The sequence below is a fragment of the Procambarus clarkii genome, chromosome 15, assembly GCF_040958095.1.
Source record: "Procambarus clarkii isolate CNS0578487 chromosome 15, FALCON_Pclarkii_2.0, whole genome shotgun sequence".
Classification (NCBI taxonomy): Eukaryota; Metazoa; Arthropoda; class Malacostraca; order Decapoda; family Cambaridae; genus Procambarus; species Procambarus clarkii.
The window spans coordinates 7,681,305-7,695,501 of record NC_091164.1 but is presented as its reverse complement, the minus strand read 5'-3'; the positions used below and the strand labels follow the sequence as shown (position 1 = coordinate 7,695,501).

General features: G+C 46.8%; 2 protein-coding genes across 2 annotated transcripts; one reads left to right on the top strand and one right to left on the bottom strand.

Moving 5' to 3' along the window:
• Positions 1 to 239: 239 nt before the first annotated feature.
• On the bottom strand, positions 240 to 3,826 carry LOC123759155 (probable serine/threonine-protein kinase clkA). Its single transcript, XM_069324851.1, has 3 exons — positions 3,801 to 3,826; positions 1,348 to 2,111; positions 240 to 1,294 (listed from the first exon to the last, which is right to left on the bottom strand). Exons 1-3 carry the CDS (start codon positions 3,824 to 3,826, stop codon positions 240 to 242), a joined length of 1,845 nt encoding a protein of 614 aa, XP_069180952.1.
• Positions 3,827 to 6,245: 2,419 nt separating this feature from the next.
• On the top strand, positions 6,246 to 7,589 carry LOC138364865 (salivary glue protein Sgs-3-like). The gene is made up of 2 exons (XM_069324850.1): positions 6,246 to 6,250; positions 6,716 to 7,589. The coding sequence occupies exons 1-2, from the start codon at positions 6,246 to 6,248 to the stop codon at positions 7,587 to 7,589; spliced, it is 879 nt and encodes a 292-aa protein (XP_069180951.1).
• Positions 7,590 to 14,197: the final 6,608 nt, after the last annotated feature.

Below are 14,197 nucleotides of genomic sequence, written 5' to 3'. Positions count from 1 at the left end.
CCCCCGTTGTCAGTATAATGTTCTCCCCCGTTGTCAGTATAATGTTCTCGCCCGTTGTCAGTATAATGTTCTCCCCCGTTGTCAGTAGAATGTTCTCCCCCGTTGTCAGTATAATGTTCTCGCCCGTTGTCAGTATAATGTTCTCACCCGTTGTCAGTAGAATGTTCTTCCCCGTTGTCAGTAGAATGTTCTCCCCCGTTGTCAGTATAATGTTCTCGCCCGTTGTCAGTATAATGTTCTCACCCGTTGTCAGTAGAATGTTCTTCCCCGTTGTCAGTAGAATGTTCTGCCCCGTTGTCAGTAGAATGTTCTCCCCCGTTGTCAGTATAATGTTCTCGCCCGTTGTCAGTATAATGTTCTCGCCCGTTGTCAGTAGAATGTTCTCCCCCGTTGGCAGTAGAATGTTCTCCCCCGTTGGCAGTAGAATGTTCTCCCCCGTTGTCAGTAGAATGTTCTCCCCCGTTGTCAGTATAATGTTCTCGCCCGTTGTCAGTATAATGTTCTCCCCCGTTGTCAGTAGAATGTTCTCCCCCGTTGTCAGTAGAATGTTCTCCCCCGTTGTCAGTAGAATGTTCTCCCCCGTTGTCAGTAGAATGTTCTCCCCCGTTGTCAGTATAATGTTCTCGCCCGTTGTCAGTATAATGTTCTCTCCCGTTGTCAGTATAATGTTCTCGCCCGTTGTCAGTAGAATGTTCTCCCCCGTTGTCAGTAGAATGTTTTCCCCCGTTGTCAGTATAATGTTCTCGCCCGTTGTCAGTAGAATGTTCTCCCCCGTTGTCAGTACAATGTTCTCCCCCGTTGTCAGTATAATGTTCTCCCCCGTTGTCAGTAGAATGTTCTCCCCCGTTGTCAGTAGAATGTTCTCCCCCGTTGTCAGTATAATGTTCTCCCCCGTTGTCAGTATAATGTTCTCGCCCGTTGTCAGTATAATGTTCTCGCCCGTTGTCAGTAGAATGTTCTCCCCCGTTGTCAGTATAATGTTCTCGCCCGTTGTCAGTATAATGTTGTCCCCCGTTGGCAGTAGAATGTTCTCCCCCGTTGTCAGTAGAATGTTCTCCCCCGTTGTCAGTAGAATGTTCTCCCCCGTTGTCAATATAATGTTCTCCCCCGTTGTCAGTAGAATTTTCTCCCCCGTTGTCAGTACAATGTTCTCCCCCGTTGTCAGTACAATGTTCTCCCCCGTTGTCAGTATAATGTTCTCGCCCGTTGTCAGTATAATGTTCTCCCCCGTTGTCAGTATAATGTTCTCCCCCGTTGTCAGTAGAATGTTCTCCCCCGTTGTCAGTAGAATGTTCTCCCCCGTTGTCAGTAGAATGTTCTCCCCCGTTGTCAGTATAATGTTCTCGCCCGTTGTCAGTAGAATGTTCCCCCCGTTGTCAGTAGAATGTTCTCCCCCGTTGTCAGTAGAATGTTCTCCCCCGTTGTCAGTAGAATGTTCTCCCCCGTTGTCAGTATAATGTTCTCCCCCGTTGTCAGTAGAATGTTCTCCCCCGTTGTCAGTAGAATGTTCTCCCCCGTTGTCAGTAGAATGTTCTCCCCCGTTGGCAGTAGAATGTTCTCCCCCGTTGTCAGTAGAATGTTCTCCCCCGTTGTCAGTAGAATGTTCTCCCCCGTTGTCAGTAGAATGTTCTCCCCCGTTGTCAGTAGAATGTTCTCCCCCGTTGTCAGTAGAATGTTCTCCCCCGTTGTCAGTAAAATGTTCTCCCCCGTTGTCAGTATAATGTTCTCGCCCGTTGTCAGTATAATGTTCTCCCCCGTTGTCAGTATAATGTTCTCCCCCGTTGTCAGTATAATGTTCTCCCCCGTTGTCAGTATAATGTTCTCCCCCGTTGTCAGTATAATGTTCTCCCCCGTTGTCAGTAGAATGTTCTCCCCCGTTGTCAGTACAATGTTCTCCCCCGTTGTCAGTAGAATGTTCTCCCCCGTTGTCAGTAGAATGTTCTCCCCCGTTGTCAGTAGAATGTTCTCCCCCGTTGTCAGTATGAATGTTCTCCCCCGTTGTCAGTAGAATGTTCTCCCTCGTTGTCAGTAGAATGTTCTCCCCCGTTGCCAGTAGAATGTTCTGTCCGTTATTAGTCTTGGAGCTGAGCTGGAGACTCCGGCTACCTTTCCTCAGTAAGAAAAATAATGTTATATATGCTTTTTGTTTCTTAACGTCATCATTTGTGGACAAAAAAATAGATGAATCACTCTGAAGAGTTACTCATCCAGGATGCTTCGTGTACTCACCTAGTTGTATATACTCACTTAGTTGAGTTTGCAAGGTTGAGCACCTGCTCTTAAGCCTCGCCGCCTTTCGACTATCATTAGTTCAATGCAGACGAGGAGTCACAATAACGTGGCTGAAATATGTTGACCAAACGACGCACTAGAAAGTGAAGGGACGACGATGTTTCGGTCCGTCCTGGACCCTCCTCAAGTCGATTGTGACAATTCAAAATTTCAAAAAATTCAAATTCAAAATTCAAATGTTTATTTAGGTAAAGTACATACATACAAGAGGTGATACAGATATTAATGAATTTATAGATAGAGCTAGTACATACAATGCCTAAAGCCACTATTACGCAAAGCGTTTCGGGCAGAATCGATTTGATTCGACTCTCAATCGACTGAATCGACTTGAGAATGGACCGAAAGTGAAAGGACGGACCGAAACGTCGTCGTCCCTTCACTTTCTAGTTTGTGGTTTGGTCAACATTAGTTCAATGCACTGACTCTTTTCGCTGATTTTTCCTTATCAGATTTACATATAAAGCTGTGTATAGAATTGGCTTCGACAGCTGTCGAAGCCAATTTACGACTCTTAAACCAGGAAATTTTTTTCCTGACAGCCCTGTGACTCATCTGTGTCGTGTTTCCAATTACGTCCTCTCGTTCTACTGTTCCTTAATTTAATAACTGTTCCTTAAGTTCCCTCAGACTTACTTTATAGCTCAGTGGCCTTAGCTCAGGAAAGGACCTTGTTACATATATTTGTTTACCTTTTCTTGTCTTGTTTTGTGGTTATTAAGGTAGGGGGTTCCATGCCGGGGCAGCGTACTCATTAACAGGTCACACAAGGGATGTAGACAGCGCTCGGAAGGCCTCGGAAGGCCGCTCGGGAGCCGGTCGGCCGAGCGGACAGCACGCTGGGCTTGTGATCCTGTGGTCCAGGGTTCGATCCCAGGCGCCGGCGAGAAACAATGGGCAGAGTTTCTTTCACCCTATGCCCCTGTTACCTAGCAGTAAAATAGGTACCTGGGTGTTAGCCAGCTGTCACGGGCTGCTTTCTGGGGGTGGAGGGCTGGTCGAGGACCGGGCCGCGGGGACACTAAAAGCCCCGAAATCATCTCAAGATAACCTCAAGATAACCTCTTAGTCCAAGTTGCTGAAGGATGACGGGACGGTTGCCAGTACAGTATGGCGTCTGCTGTTTTTGATAGTCAGATGAATGTGTTAATCTGCTGTTAGATCCCTAGTTATATCCACTCCTAAGTTTTTCTCCTTTTCAGAAGCTGGAAGACGTCTTCCCTTCATCTTGTACTGTATGTGAGGTCTTCTTGCTCCAACGTCTACCCTCATAACCTTGCATTTTTCAGGGGTAAAGACTAGTAGCCATTTCTCAGACCATGTCTGGGGATTGTGTAGTTCATTATATAATGTACTGAAGTCCTCGTCAGTTCTGTTTTGCCTGATTAGTTTAGCGTCATCAACAAACATGGGTAAGAATGAGCTTACTTCCTCTGTTAGATCGCTTGTCTATACTAGAAAGAGGATGGGGCCCCGAGTACCTATTCCTGAGGTACTCCACTCGTTACCTTTCCTTTTTATGATAGCTCTCCATAACTATGACTCCGCTTTCTTCCTGAAAGGTGCTCCTTCACCCACTTTATTACATTACAAGATACACCTCCAGCCTGTTTTTCGAGTTTGTATTGAAGTCGCTCGTGAGGAACAGTGTGTGTGTACTCCCCTAGTTGTACTCACCTAGTTGTGCTTGCGGGAGTTGAGCTTTGGCTCTTTGGTCCCGCCTCTCAACTGTCAATCTACTGGTGTGCAGATTCCGGAGCTTCTCGAGCTCTATCATATCTACATTTGAAACTGTGTATGGAGTCAGCCTCCACCACATGAAACTTCCTAGTGCATTCCATTTACAATCAATTTTTTTCCACCCCTTCCCCGCAGGAAGCAGCCCGTAAGAGCTGACTAACTCCCAGGTACCTATTTACTGCTAGGTGAACAGGAGCATCAGGGTGAAACAAACTCTACCTATTTGTTTCCGCCTTCGCCGGGGATTAATCCCCCGAACACTAGGATTACGAATCCCGAGCGCTGTCCACTCAGCCACCAGGCCGAGTGACCACACCGATCACCAAGCTGGTCCTGAAGAAGGGGGGGGGGGAAATAGGTGGAGTGGGGGAGGGGGGGGGAGGGGAGAGGAGGGTAGGGGGGGGGAGGGGAGAGGAGGGTAGGGGGGGGGAGGGGAGAGGATGTTAGGGGGGGAGGGGAGAGGAGGGTAGGGGGGGAGGGAGGGGGGTGGGGTTGACTTTGAGAGTGTGGGTTGTGTGTGTGTGTTAAGGTTCAGTCAGTCTCCTACTGTACAGGGTCAAGGCTCTCCCCCCCCCTCCCTTGAACTGTCACCGCAAAAATTTCAACTTTTTAATTTTGGAGTTCAGTGATTAAGCAGCCTGTTGGCGTTGTTTTAATTCCTGGCGAGATTATCTCTAATATCCTCGTGGTTAGGTTAAGTTAGGTTAGGTTAGATGGGTTAGGATAGGGTAGGGTAGGTTAGGTTAGGTTAGATGGGTTAGGATAGGGTAGGGTAGGTTAGGTTAGGTTAGATGGGTTAGGATAGGGCAGGGTAGGTTAGGTTAGGTTAGATGGGTTAGGATAGGGTAGGGTAGGTTAGGTTAGATGGGTTAGGATAGGGTAGGGTAGGTTAGGTTAGATGGGTTAGGATAGGGTAGGGTAGGGTAGGTTAGGTTAGGTTAGATGGGTTAGGTTAGGATAGGTTAGGTTAGGTTAGGTTAGATGGGTTAGGTTAGGTTAGGTTAGGTTAGGGTAGGGTAGGGAAGGTTAGGTTAGGTTAGATGGGTTAGGTTAGGGTAGGGTAGGGTAGGTTAGGTTAGGTTAGGTTAGGTTAGGTTAGGTTAGGGTAGGTTAGGTTAGGTTAGGTTAGATGTGTTAGGTTAGGGTAGGGTAGGTGGCTGGTGACAGCAGATCACTCTTTATGTACTAGTTTTCCTGCCTTTTCCTGTTCCTTTCATCATAACTTTGCACTTGTCTGGGATAAGGTCCAGTAGTAATTCTTCCCAACCCGTGTGTGTGTGATTACCTAAGTGTAATTACCTAAGTGTAGTTACAGGATGAGAGCTACGCTCGTGGTGTCCCGTCTTCCAAGCACTCTTTGTCATATAACGCTTTGAAATTACTGACGGTCTTGGCCTCCACCACCTTCTCACCTAACTTGTTCCAACCGTCTACCACTCTGTTTGCGAAAGTGAATTTTCTTATATTTTTTCGGCATCTGTGTTTAGCTAATCTATGACCTCTTGTTCTTGAAGTTCTCAGGAAATCTTCCCTGTCGATTTTATCAATTCCTGTTACTATTGTGTGTGTGTGTGTGTGTGTGTGTGTGTGTGTGTGTGTGTGTGTGTGTGTGTGTGTGTGTGTGTGTGTACTCAACTAGTTGTACTCACCTAGTTGTGTTTGCGGGGGTTGAGCTCTGGCTCTTTGGTCCCGCCTCTCAACCGTCAATCAACAGGTGTACAGATTCCTGAGCCTATTGGGCTCAATCGTATCTACACTTGAAACTGTGTATGGAGTCAGCCTCCACCACATCACTTCCTTAAGTGATGTGGTGGAGGCGTGTGTGTGTGTGTGTGTGTGCGCGCGTGTGTGTGTGTGTGTGTGTGTGTGTGTGTGTGTGTGTGTGTGTGTGTGTGTGTGTGTGTGTGTGTGTGTGTGTGTGTGTGTGTGTGTGTGTCTGTGTGTGTGTGTGTGTGTGTGTGTGTGTGTGTGTGTGTGTGTGTGTGTGTGTGTGTGTGTGTGTGTGTGTGTGTGTGTGTGTGTGTGTGTGTGTGTGTGTGTGTGTGTGTGTGTGTCTGTGTGTGTGTGTGTGTGTGTGTGTGTGTGTGTGTGTGTGTGTGTGTGTGTGTGTGTGCAGAAAATTCAGCTCCTGGGCACCACCTTTCAGTCACAGGTCGCCTACTGTAATAACACCCCCCTCATCTTCTCCCCGCCACCTTTTCTTGAAACTATACATGCCGTAAGTACTGAAAAAATTTCTTTCTTGCGTCCGTCATAGCCCCCATATGAGTTTCTAGACTATACTCATGTCGTGTCATCTAGTGTCTACGCCAATAGACCAGTCCTATCCACTTATAGGTCGTCCTGATGGGTCGTTCTTAGTCTCTCCTAATAGGTCGTCTCTTGACCAACCTGTTTTTGCACGATTCTGGTCGTGTGGGTCTGCCAGTGCTGGCGCGGGAGGGCGTTTGTGTACACACGAGAAATCTGCGAATCATGTGGCCCAGACGACCACCTCCACCCCCCCCCCACAACCACAACCCCTCCCCAGAACGTCCCCCATTCCCTTCAATCTTCCCCCCCACCCCCCGCTACACAACATCCCACCTTCCCCCCCACAACTTCCCCGCCCCACCCTGCACACAGCTGCCTCCTCCTCCTTCCATAGCAACCAGTCTGCCATGGTTTCCTTGTCCCACTGAAGGTGGCACAAGTACGGCACTGTAGGCACTCACAAGGTGGGTAGAGGCTCCTTAATTAATATAATAATAATAATTCTCCACCCTTTTCTGTACCATCTGCATCCTCCTACAATAACCCGATCTCAACTACCACCCCCGACTACCACCCCGACTACCACCCCAACTATCACCCCGACTAACACCCCAACTACCACCTCAACTACCACCCCGACTATCACCTCAACTACCTCCCCAACTACCACCCCCACTATCACCTCAACTACCTCCCCAACTCCCACCCCAACTACCAACCCAACTACCACCCCAACTACCACCCCAACTACCACCCCAACTACCTCCCCAACTACCACCCCAACTACCACCCCAACTACCACCCCAACTACCATCCCAACTACCACCCCAACTACCACCCCAACTACCTCCCCAACTACCACCCCAACTACCTCCCCAACTACCACCCCAACTACCACCCCAACTACCACCCCAACTACCACCCCAACTACCTCCCCAACTACCACCCCAACTACCACCCCAACTACCACCCCAACTACCATCCCAACTACCACCCCAACTACCACCCCAACTACCTCCCCAACTACCACCTCAACTACCTCCCCAACTACCACCCCAACTACCACCCCAACTACCTCCCCAACTACCACCCCAACTACCTCCCCAAATATCTCCCCAACTACCTCCCCAAATATCTCCCCAACTACCACCCCAACGTCCATCCCAACTACCAACCCAACTACCACCCCAACTACCTCCCCAACTACCACCCCAACTACCACCCCAACGTCCATCCCAACTACCACCCCAACTACCACCCCCAACTACCTCCCCAACTACCTCCCCAACTACCACCCCAACTAACACCCCAACTACCTCCCCAACCCTCCCTGCAAAAGATCCTCCCAGCCCCCGCACACCCCAGTTCTCCCCAGGTCCCCCTTAATAGCCCCCCCCCCCCATATCCCAGTCTCTCCCTGTTTCCCTGCTTCAGGGAAAGCAATAGGATCTGAGAAAGGACAGAAGAGAGTCAGTTTCAGGGTGATGTACTCGAACACAGTTGGGATCATAAGCAAGGCAATTGAACTAAGGGAAAGATAACAAGAAGTGAACCCAGATGTAATAAGGAAAGAGAGGGAAGGAAGCGGAGGAGGTGGATTGGCCCTACTAATGAGAAAAGAATGGAGTTTCAAGGAGATGGTTATCCTGGGCTGCGAGGGATTCAGTAGCAGTGATATACAACCCTCCTCCAAATGACAGAAGACCCAGACAAGAGTATGACAGAAACAACATGGCAGTTAACACTATAATTGAGAGGGCAGACTCTGCTGCCTGTAGAAATAGATCCCATCTGCTCATCATGGGCGACATCAATCACGGAAGGATAGACTGGAAGAACAAGGAACCCCATGGAGGCGAGGATACGTGGAGAGCCAAACTAATGGAGGTGACGACAAGAAACTTCTTAAGCCAGCATGTCAGGGAACCCACAAGGACGAGAGGAACCGATGAACCAATGAGACTCGACTCAGTCTTCACTCTAAACGACTCCAACATAAGGGAAATAGGTTTTGATGCCCCAATAGAAATGAGCGACCACAGTGTACTGGTGTTTCACTATCTGGTTGAAGAAGGGTTATTGAACTCGAGGAGGGGTACTGAAAACAAAAGGCTGGCATTCCGAAAGGGAAACTATGAGGAGATAAGAAAATTCCTAACAGATATAACATGGGAAACAGAGCTCAGGGGGAAAGATGGCCCAAGACATGATGGACTACATCACGCAGAAGTGCAAGGAAGCAGCAAACAAGTTTGTCCCAGTCCAAAATGAAAACAATGAAATGAAGATGAGAAACCCATGGTTTAATCAGAGATGTAGGCTAGCTAAGCAGCAAAGTAAAAGGGCATGGAGAAACAATAGAAATAACAGGACACTTAAGAGCAGAGAAAGATACCAGAATGCCAGGATTGAATGTGTCAGGTTGAGAAGAGAAGCAGAAAGACAATACGAAAAAGACATCGCAAGCAAGGCAAAGACTCAGCCTAAATTGCTGCACAGCCACATCAGGAGAAAAACAACCGTAAAGGAACAGGTAATGAAATTAAGGATAAGGTGCAGACGTTTTCACTACAAACGACAAGGAAGTGTGCGAGTAACTGAATAAGAAATTCCAGGAGGTCTTCACTTTAGAGCAAGGAGAAATTACCAGAGATAAGAGAGGGAATAGTTAACCAGGAACCACTAGAAGAGTTTGAGATTACCAGTGGGAAAGTAAGGAAGCTTTTACTAGAGTTGAATGTGACAAAGGCTACAGGCCCAGATGGAATCTCCTCTTGGATACTAAAGGAAGGAGCTGAAGCACTGTGCCTGCCACTCTCCATAGTGTATAACAAATCACTGGCAACAGCGGAACTGCCAGGAATTTGGAAAGCGGCTAATGTAGTCCCGATATACAAGAAGGGGGATAGACAAGAGGCATTGAACTACAGGCCAGTGTCCCTAATTTTCACACCATGCAAGCTGATGGAGAAGATTGCGTGAAAAAAGAAAGTGGAACATCTGGAGCGAAAGAACTTTGTAACACAGCATCAACATGGGTTCAGGGATGGCAAGTCCTGCCTCACAGGGTTAATTGAATTCTATGACCAGGCAGGAAAAGTCAGGCAAGAAAGAGAGGGGTGGGCAGACAGCATATTTTTCGATTGCAAGAAAGCCTTTGACCCAGTACCACCCAAGAGACTAGTGAAAAAGCCGGAGATAGAGGCTGGAGTGAACGGGAAGGCACTCCATTGGATAAGGGAGTACCTAAACAACAGAAGTCAGCGAGCCACTGTGAGGGGTGAGGTCTCAGATTGGCGAGACGACAAGTGGAATCCCGCAGGGGTCAGTCCTTGGACCTATACTGTTTCTGATATATGTAAATGATTTTCCAGAGGGTATAGACTCGTTTCTCTCACTGTTTGCAGATGATGCAAAAATTATGAGGATTGAAACAGAGGATGATAGTAGGAGGGTACAAGATGACCTAGACAGACTGAATGAATGGTCCAACAAATGGCTGCTAAAGTTCAACCCGAGTAAATGCAAAGTAATGAAACTAGGCGGAGGAAACAGGAGGCCAGACACATGATACAGAATAGGAGATGAAGTTATCTTGAGTTATTTAAAACTCAAGTACTTCATGAAACGGATAAAGAGAAAGATCTAGGAGTTGATATCACACCAAACCTGTCTCCTGAAGCACCCATAAAAAGAATTACGTCTACGGCACATGCGAGGCTGGCTAACATCAGATCAGTCTTCAGGAACCTGTGTAAGGAATCATGCAGAATCTTGTATACCACATACGTAAGACCAATCCTGGAGTATGCGGCCCCAGCATGGAGCCCGTACCTTGTCAAGCACAAGACGAAGCTGGAAAAAGTCCAAAGGTATGCCAATAGACTAGTCCCAGAACTAAGAGGCATGAGTTACGAGGAAAGGCTGCGGGAAATGCACCTCACGACACTGGAAGACAGAAGAGTAAGGGGAGACATGATCACTAGAAAATTAGAGAGAACTTTTTCAGTGTCAGAGTAGTTAACAGGTAGAATGCACTAGGCAGTGATGTGGTGGAGGCTGACTCCATACACAGTTTTAAATGTAGATATGATAGAGCCCAGTAGGCTCAGGAATCTGTACACCAGTTGATTGACAGTTGAGAGGCGAGACCAAAGAGCCAAAGCTCAACCTCCACAAGTGCAAATAAGTGAGCGGAAAAGTATATGTTTATCTCTCAGAATGTTCGGTAATATGTTTATTGCTTGTGATGTGTATCTATGTATGTATTAACACGATGTACTGAACGGGGTGAGAATAGCTTGAGCTACCTCATCCCTTTGTGTGTATTTTACCTCAATAAACTTTTTTCAATTTCAATTTCGATTTCAATTACGGCCACATACGGGGCCACATATGGGGCCGGTGGCTGTGTGGATAGCACGCCGGACACGTAATCCTGAGGCCCGGGTTCGATTACCGGCGCCGGCGAGAAACAAAAATGGGCAGAGTTTCTTTCACCTTGATGCCCCTTTTACCTAGCAGTAGATAGGTACCTTGGAGTTAGGTAGCTGTTACGGGCTGCTTCCTGTGTGTGTGTGTGTGTGTGTGTGTGTGTGTGTGTGTGTGTGTGTGTGTGTGTGTGTGTGTGTGTGTGTGTGTGTGTGTGTGTGTGTGTGTGTGTGTGTGTGTGTGTGTGTGTGTGTGTACTCACCTAATTGTACTCACCTAATTGTGCTTGCGGGGGTTGAGCTTTGGCTCTTTGGTCCCGCCTCTCAACTGTCAATCAACTGGTGTACAGATTCCTGAGCCTACTGGGCTCTATCATACCTACATTTGAAACTGTGTATGGAGTCAGCCTCCACCACATCACTTCCTAGTACATTCCATTTATTAACTACTCTGACACTGAAAAAATTCTTTCTAACGTCTCTGTGGCTCATCTGGGTACTAAGTTTCCACCTGTGTCCCCTTGTTCGTGTCCCACCCGTGCTGAAGAGTTTGTCTTTGTCCACCCTGTCAATTCCCCTGAGAATTTTGTAGGTGGTTATCATGTCTCCCCTTACTCTTCTGTTTTCCAGGGATGTGAGGTTCAGCTCCTTTAGCCTTTCCTCGTAGCTCAATCCTCTCAGTTCCGGGACGAGCCTGGTGGCATACCGCTGAATCTTCTCTAACTTTGTCTTGTGTTTAACTAGGTATGGACTCCAGGCTGGAGCTGCATACTCCAGGATTGGTCTTACATAAGTGGTATACAGGGTTCTGAAAGATTCCTTACACAAGTTTCTGAAGGCAGTTCTTATGTTGGCCAGTCTAGCATATGCCGCTGATGATATTCTTTTGATGTGGGCCTCTGGGGACAGGTTCGGTGTGATATCAACCCCCAGATCCTTCTCTCTATTTGATTCTTGCAGGATTTCCCCTCCCAGATGATACCTTGTGTTCAGCCTCCTGCTCCCTTCGCCTAATTTCATCACCTTACACTTTCCAGAGTTGAACTTCAGCAGCCATTTTCTAGACCATTCCTCCAGTTTATCCAGGTCATCCTGTAGTCTCTGTCTATCTTCATCCGTCTTGATTCTTCTCATAATTTTTGCATCATCAGCAAACATCGAGAGGAATGAGTCTATACCCTCTGGAAGATCGTTCACATATATTAGAAACAGGATGGGTCCAAGTACTGAGCCCTGTGGGACTCCGCTGGTGACATCTCGCCACTCTGATGTCTTCCTTGGCATTCTCATTGACCACAAGCTGAATTTCCAGGGACACATTCTAAACATATCAAAAAAAGTTTCAAAAACTGTGGGCATTCTTTCTAAGATCAGATATTATGTACCACGCCCTGCCCTGGTGACTCTCTATTACTCCCTTATCTATCCATATCTCAACTATGGTATTTGTGCTTGGGGCTCTACTACCCAAAATCACTTACGTCCTCTAATTACTCAACACAAAGCTGCTATTAGGACAATATCCAACTCTGGCCCCAGACATCACTCGGTACCCCTACTCAAATCTCTGAATATGTTAGACATTAAGTCACTGCACATTCACTCATGTGTATTATACATATACAAAACGCTAAATTGTAATGCCAATCCTGATCTCAAAAGCTTCATAGAAGGTTGTAACAGAACCCATGAGCACCACACCAGAAATAAATACAGTTTTGATATTCCTAGAGTACGACTTAATCAAACCAGAAATGCTCTACAAATCAAGGGGCCCAGGATGTGGAATGACCTTCCCAACCATGTTAAAGACAGTACCTCTCTCAACCAGTTTAAGTTAAAAACGAAGCTATACCTAATAAATTCCATGTAACCTACCTTACCCTTCTATTGTCAACCCATGTATGTTTTTTTTTTTTTTTTTTTTTTTACAAATCAACGCTGTTTTAATGTAATTTTCTGTAATAATTTATAATTGTATTTGTGCTGTTTTTTCAACAATGTTCCCCCCCTCTTTTACCTCTATTTTTATTTGTACTCAACGCATTTTTTTCTTTTTACCCATTAGTTTTAAGCTTTAGTCAGTAGTGTTTTTTCCTGCCCGAAACGCTTTGCGTAATAGTGGCTTTAGGCATTGTATGTACTAGCTCTATCTATAAAGCCAACAAACTTTGTAAAATCTCTTTATGTATGTACCTTTGCCTAAATAAAAATTATTATTATTATTATTATTATTATTCCCCCTCACCGTTACTCGCTGTTTCCTGTTGCTTAAGTACTCCCTTATCCACTGGAGCACCTTCCCTTTTACTCCTGCCTGTTGCTCCAACTTTTTAAACAGCCTTTTATGGGGTACTGTGTCGAAGGCTTTTTGGCAATCCAGGAAAATGCAGTCGGCCCACCCTTCTCTTTCCTGCCTAATTTTCGTTGCCTGGTCATAAAATTCTATTAACCCTGTGAGGCACGATTTACCATCTCTGAACCCATGTTGGTGGTGCGTTACAAAGTTATTTCCCTCCAGATGCTCTACGAGCCTTTTCCTCACGATCTTCTCCAGCACCTTGCATGGTATACAAGTTAAGGAAACTGGCCTGTAATTCAGTGCCTCTTGCCTGTCACCCTTTTTGTATATTGGGACCACGTTAGCTGTCTTCCAACTTTCTGGTAAGTCTCCTGTTTCCAGTGACCTGTTATACACCATAGAGAGTGGCACACTTAGTGCTTCTGCACCTTCCTTTAGTATCCATGGTGAGATTCTATCAGGCCCAACAGCCTTTGTCACATCTAGCTCCAGCAGACACCTTTTGACCTCATCACTGGTGAGGTCACACACTGGTGTGTGTGTGTGTGTGTGTGTGTGTGTGTGTGTGTGTGTGTGTGTGTGTGTGTGTGTGTGTGTGTGTGTGTGTGTGTGTGTGTGTGTGTGTGTGTGTGTGTGTGTGTGTGTGTGTGTGTGTGTGTGTGTGTGTGTGTGTGTGTGTGTGTGTGTGTGTGTGTGTGTGTGTGTGTGTGTGTGTGTGTGTGTGTGTGTGTGTGTGTGTGTGTGTGTGTGTGTGTGTGTGTGTGTGTGTGTGTGTGTGTGTGTGTGTGTGTGTGTGTGTGTGTGTGTGTGTGTGTGTGTGTGTGTGTGTGTGTGTGTGTGTGTGTGTGTGTGTGTGTGTGTGTGTGTGTGTGTGTGTGTGTGTGTGTGTGTGTGTGTGTGTGTGTGTGTGTGTGTGTGTGTGTGTGTGTGTGTGTGTGTGTGTGTGTGTGTGTGTGTGTGTGTGTGTGTGTGTGTGTGTGTGTGTGTGTGTGTGTGTGTGTGTGTGTGTGTGTGTGTGTGTGTGTGTGTGTGTGTGTGTGTGTGTGTGTGTGTGTGTGTGTGTGTGTGTGTGTGTGTGTGTGTGTGTGTGTGTGTGTGTGTGTGTGTGTGTGTGTGTGTGTGTGTGTGTGTGTGTGTGTGTGTGTGTGTGTGTGTGTGTGTGTGTGTGTGTGTGTGTGTG